Consider the following 18604-nt stretch of genomic DNA (forward strand, 5'->3'; position numbering starts at 1 on the left):
ATTTTCAGAGATTTTGTGCAACTATAATTCCTCAATGTTTGTGAATTTTCTTAGAAAACGTCACTTCCGTTTCGACGTTTCGTCATTTTTTAAATTTTCAAAAAGTGATATTGTCCGCGGCGTTTCTCAAAAACGCTTTAAGATAGAGGCTTGAAATTTTCAATGGTAATGATTTAATCGATTTACCTCTGTAATAAGGCTCGAAATGAAAATCGGTCACTTCCGGTCGAAACCGGAAGTGAAACAAATTTCTCGAAAAAATGAATTTTCTGATCAAATCAAATGTGTGTTTTGTAGAGCTTATTAAGCTGAATCTAACACTGAAAGCCGTTTTAAAATCGGACGATGCATTACAGAGATATCGGGGTTTTAAAATTGATTTTTCCGGAAATTTTGATTCTGCGTCCTTGGTTTAAAAAATAGCATCAAATTAAAAGTTAAATTAACTCGTACCAAAAATAATTGTTAAGTCGTACCTGAACACATTCGGATTTTTATCTTTTGTAAAGTCATTCTTGAAATCGAAAAGGTATTTGTTAATTCGTACTCAGAATCAATCGGATTTTGTTAAGTCGTACCAAGAGTTATTCGATTTTTGTTCTTTTCGTTTTAGGTGATCTTGTTATTGGTTTAAGAACTTTCCATCTTACAGGAACATATAGCTTTACTTTCGACATTAAAGGAAGACCCACTCGTTGCTTTGCAACGAGCTTTGCTCTAGTTTCAATGTTATCATTTTGTCATGTTCTAAATTTTGATTTTACTGGTGAGTGTTTATACAGAATTGACAGTCTCTCTCTCTCTCTCTCTCTCTCTCTCTCTCTCTCTCTCTCTCTTTCACCGTTCATTTTAATGATAGGTACAGTGCATTGCCCCTTGAACCTCTTAGCTGTACTAAGTTTGTTTAAATCGTCTTTGCATACCAATTTATTCAAAATAAATATTATTCTTGATTTCTTTCGGATTAACATTTTTCATGCGTTTACAACAATTCCATATTCTTTCTATATCATAAATAAAATATTTCCAACATACTAGTAAGTGGGGTTTTGAATGAGTGCCAGAAAGTCACAGAAAAGGATGGCATCATATTGTACGACGTCACAACTCAACAACACGTTATATACCAAAATAAAATTATTGATTTATTTTACGTACATGTATATATCCTAATATTTTTCAGAAAAGATGGTAATTAACCTTCATATATAGTCTTATCAATATACTGCAAAACTAGATTTTATATATAAAATCGGTAATAAGTTTCGTGTCCAGGAGCGAGCGCTGTGCTGGAATAATCGGAACTGGTTGAGCAGAGAACAGAACCACCAACGTATTCAACGGAAATAGCCAAACACATGTCATTTGTAAGACATTGATGTACACATTCCGACATCGTTGTGAAAGTGTACACACCTAAATCTGCAACCCTGATTGCTCGATTGCTCGACAGTTTTTCAAATCGAACGCAGCGTTCTAAAGGGGACTCAAAGGACCAAAGGGTTGGTTTTGCTGCTGTGGAGGAAATATTTGATGGCGGAATTGTCGATCCCGATCCTGACCCGAATTTCATCCCAGATTGTGTTGTGAATTGTTCGACTGTCGACCCAGAATGCGATGTGAGATTCTCGAGTGTCGACTTTGCATTTGTTAGTTCGAATTTCGATCCAGACAAGGTTGTTGGATGTTTGGCAGGTGACCCATACCCTGTCGTAATTTGATCTACCGTCATTTCGTGCTTTGTCGTTTGTTGATCGACCGTCGACCCCGAATCTGTAGTGAATTGTTGAACTGTCGATTCAGAATATGTGTATGGTTGCTTGACAGATGACCCAGTCTTCGTCGTAAATTGCTCTACCGTCGATCCATGTCTAGTGCTGTGTTGCTCGACTGTGGACCCCGGAACTAATGGATCTGTCGTCAATTGTACACCTGCGGACCCCGGCTTTGTCGTTAATACCTCGTCTGTCGATCCAGACAGTGTCGTAGTTTCTTGATAACCCGTTGATCCATGCTTTGTCGACAGATGATCGACTGTCGACTCTTGTTTTGTCGACAGTTGCTCGACTGTCGACTCGGGCTTTGTCGTGGACTGCTTGACTGTTGATCCAGACTGCGTCGTTGATTGTTTGTCAGTTGTCCCAGTCCGTATCGTTGACATGTCCAATATGGTTGATTGTTCGAATGTTGTTACAGGTTGTGTAGTGAACTGCCGAATTGCTGATCCGTACTCTGTTGTCGATGCTGAGAAATGCTCAGTTGGCGTCATTTGCTGTGTAGTTGTAACATCTGACACGCAAAAAGGAGATGCTTCTGGAATAAAATCTGCTGTTGTATCCCCTGAAAAATTGTAACCAGACCTCATTTATCTGCTCACATTAACAAATTAAGTCCTATTAGCATTGAAACTAGTGTATCAATACAACTTGGCCATTCATGTAATCAGGTAATAAATTCAACTTATTTTACATGCATTGTTAAGTTATTGTTTCAGTTTGTGAAAACATAAATAAATGTAAAAATTAAAAAATCATATACAAACTCACAGTCCATCGTCCATAGGTTGGGGTCACATTTTACAAACGGGTCCTTGAGAATGTCCTTCGGGTGGTAAACCGAGACTTCATAAAACTGAAGGCATGACATATACCCATGAAATGCCATTTCTCCGTTAAAGTTTTTCCCAATGCGCAGACATCCACTGATATCGATATCTGGAATGTTACCGACATTACGAAGCGTGGAGACATGGGCTGTCGCATTGAATGCAGACTCGCTGACGTACAGCAAATCAAACTGGTCGTCGGGATCCCATAGGTGGTTGTACTCGGCGCCAACAAAATGCCACTCGTGGGCTTTAAGGTCGAATTCTGGGGCACTGTGTTCGAATTTTGTTCCATCAAGGGAGTGAAACCGAGCTTTCAAAATGCCGCTTTCCAACATCAGTTCAAATCCGCCACTGTTACCTTCAAACTGGATTAAAGTTGCATTTTGCATTGGTTCTTCGAAATATAGATATAACAGGATTGCCATTGAAGTGTTGGTCGAAAAACTGTTCACATCCCAAGGAGCCTCAGCAAAAGAGTCGGAAGTACCCGAGAACTTCAAAAAGTGTATTGGATATGGGAGAGAAGTTGGCGGGTTCGTTACCATAGTGACAGAGTGAAGGAAAGCCACACTGAAAGAAAAAGGGAGGAAAACCCTGACACATGATAGATTCAAACTTAATTTCGGTTTTATGGTCTCACAAAGAAAAACGGCCACCAGTAGGAAGATTTGAACCCGTAACAACACTTACAGTACTATGGCCACCTAATAGCCCTAAAAGTACTAACTTGACGGCTATTCCCTTTATGATAATCAGTAATTCTATCTACTATACTAGCTCTTAAAACGAATACAATGTACTTTCTATTACAAAACTTTTGAGAATTGAATTTTGTACATGACAATATATTTTTTTTTTTTGCAAATGACAATATTATTACCACTGAACCTCGGTGCTAGAGACTACGAGAATGTTTTACCTGTACTGGGGGTCGGTGATGTTGTGTCGGGATCTGAGTATGGGCCAAAACACGGTCGGTTCCACGCTTTTCTTGGAGTTGTTAAGCTCATTTTTTCTTGGATTTGCTATGACACCTGCAATAAAAGAATCAAAGCTAGAGAGAGATTTATATGGAGATAGATATTAGACATATTGATAGATAAGAACATTTGGAATTTGACTTAAAATTTAAAGATTTCAACTCACAAAATGCCAGGAAATTTGAAATTATTAATGCTCGTATTGTCATAATTCCTTTCCACTGGATCTAATAAACTTCTCAAAGAAATGCCCTCATGTGTGATGATTTTGAAATGCGCTTTTACCGTAGAAGATGAAGCTGGTATGTAAATGTCTGTCAAAAGAAAAGCCCACCCGAAAATGGGTTTAAACAATGTGAAAAAGTAGAGTAATTCCAAAAAATGTTTGCTCAGTTTTAAGAATCTCCTTTCCACATTGGGCTTTTAAGTGCCATTTGTTGGCACCAAAGATAAACACTGATAATCAATTAAATCCTGAACTATATATATGTTAATAACAATAACAATATATTACTCTTGCTTGAAAATAGAATAGTGGTATTTTAACAGTTATTGATTGAATATTTACAATTACTTCGCTATGACAATATGTGGTTGCTTTTTAGAATTTTTACTTATAAAAATCAATCCGCGCGAAGCATATCTTTTAGGAATGTCCTATACATGTAAATACAGACACTCTCGAAATATTTTTCAGTAATTGATTTGTAAATTTTAATCTTTTGTCACGGCATTTTTCTTTTATGTAAAAGGAGGAAAGGGGGGGAGGGTGAAGAAAATAACCCCGATTAAAGTTTGATTATGACCATTTTGCATTCATGTTTGATTAGAAAATCTATGTAATATAATATAAAAATATTATATAAAAATCATATTTTCAGACGTAATTATTAGACAAAAAGTGTCTTAATTGCCTCGAATGTAATATATTTGAAATTCACAGGCGTAAGGAAGACGTATGGAGAATTGTAAATTACGTTAATAAATTAAAATAAAAAATATTAGTGAATAAAGAAGAAGAAATTCAAAATGGATTACGTTGGTTTGAAGAACGTGGATTTAATTCTTATTGAAATATTTGTATTTTATCGGAAAAGATATTTAATGTGACCTGGTGGTAATTTTGCACTGATCTGGTTTGTTCGCGAAAGTTATATACGCGTTTATTTGCACAAGTTTCGCGTTATATCGCGCTAAATGGGCTTTCGTAAAAATAGACCATATAGATACTTAGTGTAATTTGTAGTCTTTTTGCTCTGGCATAGTCTGTTTGTTCGTCTGTCTGTCTGTCTATTATGTGTATCCGTCTGTCTGTCTGTCTGTCTGTCTGTCTGTCTGTCTCTCTCTCTCTCTCTCTCTCTCTCTCTCTCTCTCTCTCTCTCTCTCTCTCTCTCTCTCTCTCTCTCTCTCTCAGGCGACGGACTATAAATAGTATAGTATACTATTAATATATAGTTACAATGTAGTTGAAAGAACATAAGAACATGTTTCCTATCCTTTTGGTGTGCAAACGGGAATAGTTTTTTTTTCTTATTCTTTTGCACGGGGGAGGTTAACGTTCAATCTCAACCCTTACCATCTCAATGCAAAAATAAAAAGGTGAGGGGGGGGGGCAGAAATATCTGTCACAAACTTCTCAATGTGATGTGGGGGGGAAACTGAATAAATTTACGGAATTTTGAATTCTGTACGAGTTCAATTTTGAATTTTAGGACTCGCATTTTGTTTCCAGTTTTTCTTGATCTATTCGGATTAATGTTAGCCACAGTTAGTAAGTGAGTGAGTTAGGTAGGCTAAATCCGCTAATATTTAATTCTATGAGTTATCAATTAATTTTTTTAAAGGTATCACTTATATAGTCTACACAATATGCAATTTTTGCTAATTTTCAAATGTTTTGCTTGTGTGCTTTCATTTCACGACATTTTCACGACAGTATACTTTTCTTTGATATGCATGCACGAACACCTGTCTATGATTTATGATTTACCTTTTAGAAATTAACTACAGATACAATGTAAAATGAGGCTTCTCAAAACAAACTGGCTAACAATAATACAGAGAAGGCCTATATCCATCTTATGTCGCTGTCACAAGGTTGAAACAAACAATGGAGACGGTATCAGTTTCCCAGGGAGGGAAACAAGAACCTACCAGGAATGGAAATCATGGAAGCTTTATAATATAAAGAGTCGGGGCATGGTCAGATTACAAGGAGCTGATGTGTTTCCATTTTTACAAGGACTAGTCACCAATGATGTATTCCTGCTGAGTGGGGAGAGGGAGTCGATTTATACCATGATGTTAAATTCTCAAGTATGGTGCCATCTATATATCCATTTAAAACACACACACTTTGATCTATAATATTTATATTCAGAACATTTATGTAAATTTCTAATCGCAGTGAGATTTACCAAGACAGAAAATTTTGACTGAAGTCTTTTCCAAGGAGACATACATGTACAGTCAAAATTTTTAAGTCTCAGCGAATCGATCTTGCTGAGATTTGAAAATTTATTGATTTGATTTGAAATTGCATACCTGTTAACCCTCCCGCATTGCGCGGGAGACTCCCGCAAAACGGCCTAAAAATCTAAGATCTCCCGCATCCAAATTATCTCCCGCGCGGGAGACAAATTTCTCCCGCAATCGTATTTGTCTTCCCCATACCCCCCCCCCCCCCCAATTCTGAATCTTTACATGCAAATTTCAACAACCACTGCTGGTTTTTCTCTGATTTTGAGCTCAAAAAGGTGCAGTGTAGCATGAATATATCAACATCCATCCAAGTACTCTCTACCGTGATCATAGTATGACATGTTATAGTCCAGTTTACTTTTTACGATTACTTCCGGTTTTGACTTAAATCAGTTACGTATTTAGTTATGCATAGGCCTTATAAAAAAATAAGTGAAAGCTTAAAACATCTTGATTTTACTCTGTAACACCAAAGAAAACAATACACAGCCAGTGGTGTCACTTAACAGGTGCACAGGTAAAGCACCCAAGCCACGTGCAGTGAGTCGTGACTAATTCTGTCTGGCCAGCACAATCGGTAAAAATCAAAGTGAGTTTGGAACACTGAGTGTTTATACAAGCTACCGATAAAAGTGAAGCTCGAGGAAAAAGTGTAAAAGCATTTCACAAGAGTTTAGTACCGGTACTATGATTACAGAGATGCTATAGACATTAAAACAGAGATAATTTTTAAATGATACTGGAGAAATACATGTTGTTTTGTGAATTAAAAACCTATCCTATATATAAGGCAAAAAATATAATTTTAATGAATATTATTTACTGGTATTTTCTTAACTGGGTTTCACTGCAAATTCAAAATACGCAAAATAAATTTTCTGTGTCTACCCTAGATGTCAGCATGCAGTGATGGTTCAATACTGAACAATAAGAAGACTTAATATAAAAAGTGGCACTATTGACTTCTTGTATTGTACCATGCAAACAAAATAATAGTTTTCTGAACATGTACAGCAACACAAGTTGTAATTGCACACTGGTAGTCTTAGAATAATAAAATTTAAAATGATTGCAAAAGCATTAATTACAGTGGTAAAATAAGGTATCTAACAGTATTTTTAATATATATTTGCATTTCACGTGAAAAAAAACGTCGTTTACGCAAAATCTCCCCCTTAGCCAAGTTGGTAAGGGGGAGATTCTCCCACATAGCAGCTTTGAAAGGTTAACAGGTATGGAAATTGATATGATTTAAACTAAAAAAAAATATACATCATCTAATCACATCGATATAATATATGAAACAGACAAAACAATGCACCTTGCATGATGGTTGAATAATGTTCTTCACTACATCTTCAATGATATATGAAAGTACCTTTCTTAAATTTTCTTTTTAGATACATTTAGAACCATTTTAACAAGACCTTGGACTTTCGGTTGGACGAAGCTATCTATTTCTTGCGTCAAAACAAGTTAAAAATAGTGTCGCGGTTTCAAGCGAAATATGCACCGATTGCGTAGCATTAGCTCAAAAGCCTTGTTGATTTCAAAGAGTTATCGCTTAGTGGCCAGCAATGAAATAGACAGGCCTAAGTCACATTGCTGTTTGACACAACTACCCGAAGTCCAAGCTCTTGTTAAAAGGTTCTAACATCACTATGTGTAGTTCATTTACAAGATATAAGCTTACAAAAACTAAATAAAGATACTCACTACCAAGCTGTGCATCAAACTTTATGAATTATACATGTGCATCTTGTTCTCTTTTTAGGGCAGAGTGCTGTATGATATGATAATATACAAAAAAAATCTTGACAATGAGACTTCATGTGTTCTGATAGAATGTGACCATGAAGTGTCGAAAGAAGTTATTTCACTTTTTAAAAAATACAAAATTAGAAAAAAGGTAAGTAAACTGATAGAAGTCATAAAGAAATTTTTAAACTTTGGTTTGTTGTAATTTTTTTTTGAGAATGCATTATCGATGTACCCTTTTTTACTCTTATTTTTTGCTACATCAATTAAGAAAAATTTTTATCTGATTAAATTGGACTCTTTTTTGCAGGTTGATATAACTGAAGTAAGTGATGAATACAGGACCTTTGCAGCTCTCCCATCAGAAGAGTTAGGAAAGAGGTTATGGCTGCCATTTAAACAAGGGGAGGTCACTCTGGCACATCCTGATCCACGATTAGAACAGTTTGGTTGGAGAGTTGTAGCAAAAGACGGGTCTGAAGTTCTTGCAGGTACGAAGCAGATGAATGAGTTATGATAAATGACCTGACAAATTTTATTGTGTTTTGAATGTCATTTTTATTCTACAAAAAAGTTGACTATGTTGTTATGCTTACAATAAGATAAATATTGGCAGTTTAAAACGTGTAAAATGTCCCCACTTAGTTAATATTTGTATAAATTCGGTAGCTTTTATAATTGAATTTATTTCCTGAATATGTGTATTAAACAAAATTAATACATTAATAATTTGTATGAATTAAAATCATACAATATATATTCTCTTTATGATATTTTCAGCAATAGACCCAGGTTGCGAGATAGAAACCAGGGAGGAGAAGGAATACCACATACAGAGATACAAAGTGGGGCTACCAGAGGGGACTGTGGACCTACCCCCAGGAAACTGTCTACCACTGGAGAGTAACCTGGTCTTCCATGATGGAGGTTAACGAACTTTTCTTTTTATTTATGCTATTATTGACCGAAATTTTACCAACAGCTACATGTATTAATTGTTTTTCTTTTTATGACATTAGAACTACTATGGTATCAGTTAACTGAAGATTCAATACTTGTACATTGTAATTGAATTATTGGTATTGGGGAGGGGGGGCATAAATGTATATATTTTACTCTCAGGTGTTAAAAAAATGTAATGATGTGTCCTGCAAATAAAAAGTATTGAGGTATAATTTTGTAACAATTTTGACTGCAGTGAGTTTTACCAAGGGCTGTTACATTGGTCAGGAGCTGACTGCCCGGTCTTATCACACTGGAGTCATCAGGAAACGACTGGCTCCCATAGAGTTCGAAAGGTGTTTATTATGTTTTTATAGATTAACTGGAATCTCCCAAAATAAAACTCTATGTATATTTATGATGTATGATAGGTGAAGAGTATTTTTTTTCAAAATTAATTTTGCAATTTAAATATGAAACCCTTTTTTTCAATCGAGTAGTTAATATTTAAAGAATATTTTCAATATAGAAAATGCATGATAATTTTTAATTTTTTTTAAATTTTTTTTTTTTTTTTTTTTTTTTTTTAACAAATTATTAAAGTATTTAAATGTAAATAAAATTTGTTTAATCATATCATTTTATTTATAGGGTACCAGAAAACATACAATCAGGAGTTACCATAGAAACAGAGGATACCAAAAAAAATGCTGGAAAGTACAGGAATTCGGTGGATAGGTTTGGATTAGGACTGATTAGATTGGCTGAAATGAAAAAGAGGCTGGTGATTCCTTCATCAGACGGACATTTATACAGTGTGAAGGCTCATATTCCAAGCTGGTGGCCACAAGAAGGGGAGATAACTGTGCAACAATAACCGTGATAATTTTGTGTGGCTCTTTGCATGTTGAAATTGAAGATTTGACAGCATATTTTGCAAAGCAAAGTGATCCTTGTCATATGATTTGTTAATTGGTTTTAATGCTCTATTTATTTAGCTTTTTTTGAGTGAATAATGAAATTAATAAGAAAAGTTTGGACATTTCAGGATATTATTTAAAAATGTATAATGTACCATATTTTATATGAATCAATAAGCTAAAATCCAATTACTGTTGTTATTTGTTAATTTTTTATTTAATTTCATCATGATTCAATTTTGGCAACAGTTATTCAGATAATTTCATGGAAATTTATCTAATGATATTTATATCAGGAACATTTGCTGAAATAAAAATCTCTTGATACTGAAATTCAAAAAGTTTCAATTGTTTTTTCTTTTTTTTTCTTATAGTCTCAATTAATATAATGCCTTTGTCCTGAATTGTTTACCTTTTTAGGTTCAATTTTAATTAGTCCTGGGGTACATGCACCTGTACTTGTATAAATCCTTTGCTACACTGTATGTGATAAGAAAAGTGTTTATTGAAGACACATTGATCACGAGTTAGACCTGTTTGATTGCTGACATCAGATAGCTCAGTTAGTAAAGCATCTAATAGTAGAACTCAGGGGGTTGAGCCCCACTGTCACCAACTTTTCGCGAGTCAATGAGTCGGCCTCAAGTCAAAGTTTTGAACTCAAATTCATGCACTTTTCTTTTAAGACTGAGTTCAGCAATTTGAAGTTTGGTGACAGTGGGACTGGTTGTAAAATCGGTCGGTCCGTCATATTTCCCATCCTCTTATGTAAAATAACCAGGACTGTCATTTTAACCATGTGAACATTTTAATTTTGCAAATTTTAGTACATAATATGAAACTTGCCCAACCTCTATTCATAGGGAATATTAACCAATATTTACCAATGATAAACTATAAAACAATTTTATTAACGGTGAAATTATACTGATATTGACCAGCAATTGGTTTACAGTGGCAAGTTTTTGCCAATTAGCCAGTGTTAATAAAGTTAAAGTAAGAGAAAAATTAATGCACTGGTTCTTGAGAAATATTTGCCATGATAAAATTTGGTTTACATTACTTTCTAAGACTATGACTGGATCTAGTACCAGTTTTTACCGAAATGTACGAAATTACATTCAATGCCAATAATACACTCAATAAAGTATTAGAATTGCATTTAACAATAAGAGACATTTTTCAAAATCAAGACAATTTTGAAAGGTTGAGATGAAATATATGTAATATGTATGCCACATATCTGGTTATTTTTCTGCTTTTTTCATGATACTGCAAAATACATAATACACAGGAACTATTTCTGGCATTTTTTGTTACAAGTATTAAAACTGTTTAAAATGCCAAAATAACTTACACACATAAAAAGAAGAATTACAGATTTTCCCATTTTTGCAAATTTTGTGACATATGAAAAACCACCCTAGGTACATGTATATGGTACACCAATAACTAATGTCAATTTTGGTGGCTATTCATGATGTAAAATGTGTCCTAGATCAATAAAAAAACAATGAAAAATAAGAATTCATCATGTTTATTAAAATTTGTGATATAAACTCACATAAAAACAACAAATTATCACAGATGTAAGCCTAAAGTAAAGTTCCAAATAAGTGAAAGCTTTCATAACACATTCTTCTTTTCATAAATATTAAACTTCATCTTTTATTTGCTCTAAACATAAGTAAAATAATATCAGATTTTGTCTAGCAGAGTCCAAAAAATAAAACCTTGATAACTTGATATTTTACGTGAGTATAGGAAGAAATTGTTGGATCCATGAATCACATGCTGGATCTGCTATTTTTAGACTCAGTTCTGATTAAGCGGCTGTTTTAGTAGACTTTAGGTTGAATCCCCCTCCTGTGAATCGGGGCCCATCTGTTCTCTGGGGTTGAATAACAGGGGCCCCCGCTTGTGCTAACGCCCTCTCTCTTTCTCTATAAAAGCAGAAGAAATTAATGTACATGAAATTTTTCATAAGCATTTTATTTTCAATTGTGCATACTGTAAATTCCTAATTAAACGTGAGTAATTTATGTCTGCTTAAAATCGTGAGAAGCACCCGTCGCGGATTTTAAAATCTCGTCTTTATTTTCTGAGAGTTGGGAACTATAATAAATATGGATAAATGTTCTGTGTATGCGACTTTATATTCTCACAAATTGATACAAAACAGCGGGATCGCGGAATTAAGTACCTGCGTAATATAAGAAATTTACAGTATATACATCATAAGATGTATAAAGTGATGAAGCACTCTTAAAGAAAATGTCCACATCCTTACTTTGTTTGTTGTTCTTTCTTTTTCTGCATGAAATATTTCTTCTTGACTTCTTGTAGTTCTCTAGCTATTCTCTCGATTTCGTACTTGTATTCATTGACTTGTGATTCGTACATATTTAATTCCGATGCCATAGACTGAAAAAACAAACAACCCAAATTAAAATCTGAAATCTTTGCACAAATATTTAAAATTTAAAGGTGTATTACAGCTATTTTTAAAAAAAAAAGTACAAGACGGCATTACCTTCATTTGTTTCGTTTTTTCCTTGAGCGTCTGCTGGTAAATCGTAAGCTGTTCGGCAACCTCTGGGCCAGGCTGTCGTGCCAAGATGTGCTTCAGTTCTAGATAGAGTTTCTCTTTCTCTTGGATCAGTAGCTCTTTCTCCACGACTTCCTCTGTTTTGGAGATCAATCGTTTCTGTAGAGTCTGAATCTTCTGAATCATCTCATAGGTGCTTGGGTCACTTCCCTGCAAATCAATGTAAAATCACAATGATAAAGTTTTCTTATAGTTACTCTCTGTGTAAATAACCATATCAATGAGAATATTCCTAATTTCTTAATATTTTCCTCACCCATTTATCTACTGTTTGATTTGCACTTAAAAACAGCCTGTTACAAATGTAACAAAAATAAGAAATTAGAGGACAAGTTTAATTAGAATACTTACCTCTAGTTTTCTCCACCTGTGGATATTCATAGGATTCTCTAACTCTTCCTCCAGGGCCTTGCATCGAGTTCTCTCCCTCAGCAACTCTCTCTGAATGTGGTATACCTCGAGTCTGCAAAGGAAATGAGTCAATATGCAACACATTAACTTCTAACTTTCCTGACAACCACTTTAAATTCTCAAAATACAACTCAACTGACATCAAATCTTTTTCTGCCTCAAACTGTATATATTTGAGTTACCTGAGGTCCTTTACATTGGCTACCCTCTTCTCCAAAATGGCGTTTGCCCGTCTGAGTTTCTTGATCTCGAGTTTGAGCACTCTGATATCCTCCAATCTCTGGTTATACTGAATCTCTCCCTTATTCAGTGTGGACTGTTGGATTTTGATCTTCTCGTACAGAAGAGCCAATTCATCATTTCTCCTAACCAACTGTGTTCCTAGAATATCTCTCTCGCTGATCACCTGTAATTGTCAATTTTTTTTTTCACTTATTAAAACATGTAGAATATAGAAGAAATTTAATCTGTAAAAAATACGGTACAAACAAACACTAGTAAAAAGATAAAAATTTACAGCTTTGGACGAGAATAAATTGTTTTTATGTACTGATTAGCATATTGATTCAAATACCCAGGTTCAATTGTAACTTTGTGGTGTGTACCTGATCGAGCTCCTTCTTCTGTCTGACTCGCTCAGCATCCGCCTCAGCAATAATCTTCAGCAGCTTCCTCTCCTCAGCCTCCTGCGCCTCAATGTATGCCTTGCTCTCCTGCGCCTGCTGTTTGAGGCGGTTCAACTCGGACTTGAGGTTTTCTTTGTCTTTCTCCACACGCTGGTGTTCAAAGTGCTCCTTGAGGAGGGCATTCTCCTTGGCCTGAATCTCCTCCTTCAGTTGATCAATCTGATGGTTCATGATCTTCAGCTTTCTCTTCATCTCGGTAATCTCATCCTAAATTTGATTCAACAAACATTTTTAAATGATCTTTTTATAATAATTCTGATACATTTTGTTTTGTTTTTTAATTAAAAGCTCTCGTTCAACAATTTCTTCGTCTTGGAGATCAACCGTTTCTATAAAGTCTGAATCTCTGAATATGATTCACCAAAACATGACCATAATATTCCATTCAAATACATTTAGATTGTTTTAATTCATTGAACAGTAATGAAAGCAAACCTACCTGAGACTCGATGAGGTTTTTGCTATACAAGTTCCTGTCACTTCGTACAGCCTCATACAAGTTCTGCTGCTGCCTCAGTTTGGTATCTGCCTCAGCAATCTTCTTTTTGTAATCGAAAATCTGCATCTCGCGAACCTTGACATCTTCCATATGTGAGAGAACCTGTACAGAAAACAAAGGTGCATCTAATAAAATGTTCATTTATCTAAGTCAATATTGAATGTTGTTTAGGAAGCATGAACTTTGAATGATTCTTTTTGTCACTGAGTGTAAAGCTGCATACCCTTTGCGTGAGATCGCTGGCCTCGTTGATGTAGCGATCTCTCTCCTTCTCCAGCTGGTAGATGATCTTCCTCTGTTTCTGGGCCTCCTCCCTGTAGTTCTGAATGTCTTGCTCCAGGTTCTTCTTGGACTGCTCATGAAGGCGGACAAGATGAATCTGCTTCTGTGTGGCACTGGCTGCTTTCAGCATGCTCTGTAAAAAAAAATATTGGTAACCATAATGTTAAAAAACACCTTTTAGAAAGAAGGGGAGAGCAGCAGGTTTCTAAGTAATTGCCTGAATTTCCTTGATCTATAAATTGACCTCAAGCTATCTACTTAGGATCAAACCTTTTGCAGAATGTCCCGTTCCCTTGTTCTATCATCAATAGTTTTCTTGTCAGCCTCTGCTTGTTTCTTGGCAGCCTCCAGCTCTGTAGAAGAGAGTTAAACACATATGCATTTCTGAATTCTGTCGTACTTAATTCATAGATAGAAATTTTAATGAAAAGTGACCATATATTAATTAAAATCAAACACTGCATTACCTCTCTCCAAGCCAATGATCTGACTTTTGAGAGTCTCCCTCTGCTGCTCGACATCTGACTTATTCTCCTCCACCTGCCGAAGTTTCCTTTGAATGGTTTCCCTCATTTTGTTCAGTCGCTGAGTCTCCCCTTTGAGCTGGTTAACCTCATCCTCTTTTTGCTATAATTATATCACAACACCATATATAACCAAAAATAAGAAACAAATAAAAAATAAAAACCTCAAAAGAGCTCTGATTTTCTAAGACTTAATCCAGCTTTTTTATCTCAAACTTCAAGGGACCAAAAAATATCTTCCAGATAAAATATCAGAGCATTTTAAAGTGATTAGGACTTCCTTAATTATCAGAGTTTAACATCAGTGGTGATCCAAATATTACGGTTTGCAATATAAAGTTCAACTGTATATTTTCTTATAGTTCCAGAAAAAAAAATAAATCATGCAGTGACAATACTTTTTGGGAGTACCTTAAGCTCTGTGACTCTGGCCTGGTTTTCAGCGGTCAGCTGATCTGTGGTAATCAGCTGACTCTCAAAGTCTGACTGAAGCTTGGCAAACCGAGTATGTAAGATGTCAGCATCCTTAATAGTTCTCTCATTCAAAATCTGTCAAAAAAGAAAACCATCCATATAATAAATGTATCTCATATGAAAAAATTTATCATACATTCTATTTCTAAAGAACATATAAAATGAGTATGCAAATAGGTCTTTTGTTCTTAACTGAAGAAATAGTCAATAACAAAATCTGATAGGAGACCCACCTTTTGTTCTTTCATTTGCTGCTCTAGTTTAGAGATGTCACCCTTGTAGTTCTCAACACGGCCCTGCAGGTTCTTAATCTCTCCAGTCTTGGCGTCCAGATCGGCTTTGGCCTGTTTCAGCTCTCTCTCCATCTTGTCCTTCTTCCTGCTCTCACGCTGAGCTTCATTGTTCTTCACCTGAATTTCTTGGTTGAGCTGAAATTTAATAAATAATGTATAGATGTTTCTGTGATATTTTTGGAATAAAAGAAACAATTTTCACTTTGACTTTAAAAGACAGAAAGGAAATTGCTTAAGAGCAATCTATTATCAAGGATTTGTAACTACTATATGTCTCTTTGCATTGGTTAGGACTATTTTTTTTTTTAAATGTTGAATACAAGTACTTTAATTACCTCTTGGATTTTCTCTTCACATTCTTTCTTATCAGATTCCAACTTCTGCTGCTGTGACGTTGCCTGAGCAAGGGACTCCCGCAGTTTAACAATGTCGTTCAGCTGCTCATCTCTCTCCTTTGTTAGCTCTTCCTTCATTTTCAATAGCTCATTGACACTAGAAAAAAATATATGCATATTAGTAAATTTATAAGCAACTTTTTCACAATGTACGTTTGTACTTGGTCTTGGTAATTTTAATTTGCAAGATGTTTTACTTAACCAAAAAATTATACAATGACATACAAGCATTAGATACATGCATTAGATTATTTTGAAATATAATTGGTGAATACAGTGAGATAGCTGAAGATTGAAAAATTAGGTTGGATTTGCATACTTGACGTACAACATGAGAAGGTAATATCCACATCAATTTACAATACATAATATATATATCAAGTCTTCAATTGCATTTCTTTAAGTAATATTTTTATTTTAAAGACTTACTTTGAATTTATATTAACATACATGTATGCATGCTTCATAGGTGCAACAGTATACCAATTCTTATTCGCTGAATTAAGACCCTTTAAGTTCGATGTTTTATCTCTAATCCTTTACCTGTGTTCTTGTCCCATTGTAAGTCCAGCACCTTGCTCTACAAGTTTGCTCAGATTGGCTATTTCCATCTTCAGCTGCTGAATTGTCTCCCTTGCTCTTGTCTCCTTCTCATAGGCAGCATCTCGAGTCTTCCATGCTTTCTCGATTTCTTTCTTCAATGACTGTATCTGGTTCTGATCTTCCTGAGATAGTTTCAGGGCTGTAGCTACTTTAGCAGAGTTGGCTGTTATTTCTGCATTTAACTCCCTGGTTTTTTGCATCAAACGTTTCTCACTCTCATGACTTTTTTTGAGAGCTTTGTGGAGTTTTTCATATTCCTGACGAAATTTGTCAAGTGTTTTATCTCCCTTTAGTTGCTCAAGCACCTTTATAGAAAAAAAACCCAGAATATATAAGTCTGTCAAAAACTTCATCTCACAAGAAATCTTTAATTCAAAAAATAAAGGGTGTCCAGGTAGCGTAGTGGCCAATGCACTCGCTTTTCACCGCTGCGACCCGAGTTCGATCCCCGTGATCGACAGAGGTCGTATGTGATAGGGTATGGCGGTCGCCCGCTTGGACACGTGGGTTCTCTCCGGGTACTCCGGCTTCTTCCCACACCAATGACCCCCTCGCACAAACATCCGTGCCAACGAGAGATATTAATATAAGTTGTAGAACTTGTTTATCAATCGTTGTAAAATAAATAAAGTTCAGAAAAAATAAATTTAAAAGAAATATATTGTATTTTTATACAAAATGGTCACTTCTCCCATTACTAGAAAATTACAATAAAAATGAGATAAACTTAGTTGATTTTGATTCAGTCTATATAAAATATTTAATCTGGTATTTGTATTATTTTTCTTATTGATTTATTGTTTCAATCATTCCTTTAATATGCATGAATTACAAGCTAGGTCAGCTTGGCTTTGTCCATGTATGTATACTGTATGTTTGATTTACTTTATCAGTGATAAGAATTATACCTCTTTGAAGTCCTTTTCGAGGGATTCGAATGCACTGTCATCCATCCCACCTTTAGCCTTTTCCTGCATCAAAAATTGAATACTTTTTTACATCAAGTTTTAATTAAGTGACGTATGCAACATATACACAATTAATTTGCATTAAATTATTACTATAGGAAACAATTATGAAATGTTATATCAACTTATTTGCTAATATAAAACTCACTTAAAGAGGGTATTGATAGAAAGATAAAAATCTATATGTATGTGTGAAGTCATGTACATGTTGCCTATGAATTATTGTAAAATTATGAACTGTCTGCATGTCACTTATGATAAATCTTTCATTTAAAATAACATGCATGCTTATGGCTAAGAATAAGATATACGGATTGAGTTATGAAACATCATGCTGATGGAGTAAAATATATTAATACAAGGCAAAATACAATAACAATTTTCTCGTCTTCATGCATAGCAACACGTAAACAAAATTGTCTTTTCGCCATCAAAGCAGCCAATTTAAACACAATATCATTATTTGGTGTATAATTCAAGAAATTACAAAATACTGCTACATAAAATATGATGGAAATAGAAATAAATTAAAAATACCTCGGCCATTTCGACGGCTTAGTGAAGCTAATGTTATATGCAGCGGCCTCTACGTCTGTCTGTGTGTCCTATTTACGGCCATGTAACTAAGGACAACTGTAATATAGCCGCACGTACGTAAAATAATAATAATGAGATTTTCTTTTTTTATTTGACCTATTTACTAAATAAACTATATGATAAGAAATATTATCATCATCAGTATTTGAAATAATTTTTCAAATAATGGTGTTTTTCGAGTTCTTCCGGGAAAACCCGAAAATCTGCGATAAAGAATATGATTAACTCTTTCGTAAACTTTTCGATTATCAAGCTAAGGCAATTTATCGTTTGATATGCTCCAAAGAGTCCTGTTTCGAAATTCTATAAAATGTAAAGAAGAAAATTAGACCTTTGCCTTGTTCTGATTTGCTCACAAAAATAAATGTAATGAAACCATTCTCGCATCATAAAAATAATAATAATATCCACAATGGCATAACATGCAGATACATGTATATCTACATTTTATGAATAATTTTATGTTTTACGGTGCGATCGTTTGGGCTAAAGCAGCAGAAACTACACATATCCACTCCTTTACTCTTTGAGATGATTGGAACAATGAAATCTGTTCACGATAAATTGCTTGTCAG

The 18604-nt window shown here is 34.8% G+C and overlaps 3 protein-coding genes across 3 annotated transcripts; 1 reads left to right on the top strand and 2 right to left on the bottom strand.

The window, feature by feature from the left end:
- Nucleotides 1-848: 848 nt before the first annotated feature.
- On the bottom strand, nucleotides 849-3873 carry LOC128181538 (uncharacterized). Its single transcript, XM_052849974.1, has 4 exons — nucleotides 3755-3873; nucleotides 3528-3642; nucleotides 2547-3178; nucleotides 849-2340 (listed from the first exon to the last, which is right to left on the bottom strand). The coding sequence occupies exons 1-4, from the start codon at nucleotides 3795-3797 to the stop codon at nucleotides 1241-1243; spliced, it is 1890 nt and encodes a 629-aa protein (XP_052705934.1). The 5' UTR covers nucleotides 3798-3873; the 3' UTR covers nucleotides 849-1240.
- Nucleotides 3874-5585: 1712 nt separating this feature from the next.
- Nucleotides 5586-10012, top strand: LOC128180861 (putative transferase CAF17 homolog, mitochondrial). The gene is made up of 6 exons (XM_052849024.1): nucleotides 5586-5904; nucleotides 7844-7978; nucleotides 8138-8318; nucleotides 8608-8754; nucleotides 9026-9125; nucleotides 9421-10012. The coding sequence occupies exons 1-6, from the start codon at nucleotides 5611-5613 to the stop codon at nucleotides 9644-9646; spliced, it is 1083 nt and encodes a 360-aa protein (XP_052704984.1). The 5' UTR covers nucleotides 5586-5610; the 3' UTR covers nucleotides 9647-10012.
- A 1198-nt stretch (nucleotides 10013-11210) lies between these two features.
- On the bottom strand, nucleotides 11211-18064 carry LOC128181688 (cilia- and flagella-associated protein 58-like). Its single transcript, XM_052850174.1, has 16 exons — nucleotides 17970-18064; nucleotides 17373-17435; nucleotides 16405-16769; nucleotides 15802-15958; nucleotides 15407-15601; nucleotides 15111-15248; nucleotides 14643-14802; nucleotides 14446-14528; nucleotides 14117-14308; nucleotides 13834-13995; nucleotides 13314-13601; nucleotides 12891-13114; nucleotides 12649-12760; nucleotides 12223-12447; nucleotides 11980-12113; nucleotides 11211-11632 (listed from the first exon to the last, which is right to left on the bottom strand). Exons 1-16 carry the CDS (start codon nucleotides 17976-17978, stop codon nucleotides 11515-11517), a joined length of 2625 nt encoding a protein of 874 aa, XP_052706134.1. The 5' UTR covers nucleotides 17979-18064; the 3' UTR covers nucleotides 11211-11514.
- Nucleotides 18065-18604: the final 540 nt, after the last annotated feature.

Source organism: Crassostrea angulata, chromosome 4, assembly GCF_025612915.1.
Source record: "Crassostrea angulata isolate pt1a10 chromosome 4, ASM2561291v2, whole genome shotgun sequence".
NCBI classification, from domain to species: domain Eukaryota; kingdom Metazoa; phylum Mollusca; class Bivalvia; order Ostreida; family Ostreidae; genus Magallana; species Magallana angulata.

What these genes read in the sequence shown, in the direction of transcription:
- LOC128181538 (XM_052849974.1), bottom strand. Translation starts at nt 3,797, where the DNA reads ATGACAATACGAGCATTAATAATTTCAAATTTCCTGGCATTTT. An exon ending in TTCAAATTTCCTGGCATTTT is followed by an intron (nt 3,643 to 3,754) that starts GTGAGTTGAAAT and finishes CTTTTATTGCAG; the next exon opens with GTGTCATAGCAAATCCAAGA. An exon ending in CAACCTATGGACGATGGACT is followed by an intron (nt 2,341 to 2,546) that starts GTGAGTTTGTAT and finishes ACAATTTTTCAG; the next exon opens with GGGATACAACAGCAGATTTT.
- LOC128181688 (XM_052850174.1), bottom strand. An exon ending in AGCAAATGAAAGAACAAAAG is followed by an intron (nt 15,249 to 15,406) that starts GTGGGTCTCCTA and finishes CTTTTTTGACAG; the next exon opens with ATTTTGAATGAGAGAACTAT. An exon ending in AAAAAACGAAACAAATGAAG is followed by an intron (nt 12,114 to 12,222) that starts GTAATGCCGTCT and finishes TTGTTTTTTCAG; the next exon opens with TCTATGGCATCGGAATTAAA.
- LOC128180861 (XM_052849024.1), top strand. Translation starts at nt 5,611, where the DNA reads ATGAGGCTTCTCAAAACAAACTGGCTAACAATAATACAGAGAAGGCCT. An exon ending in CGGGTCTGAAGTTCTTGCAG is followed by an intron (nt 8,319 to 8,607) that starts GTACGAAGCAGA and finishes TGATATTTTCAG; the next exon opens with CAATAGACCCAGGTTGCGAG. An exon ending in CCTGGTCTTCCATGATGGAG is followed by an intron (nt 8,755 to 9,025) that starts GTTAACGAACTT and finishes TTTTGACTGCAG; the next exon opens with TGAGTTTTACCAAGGGCTGT.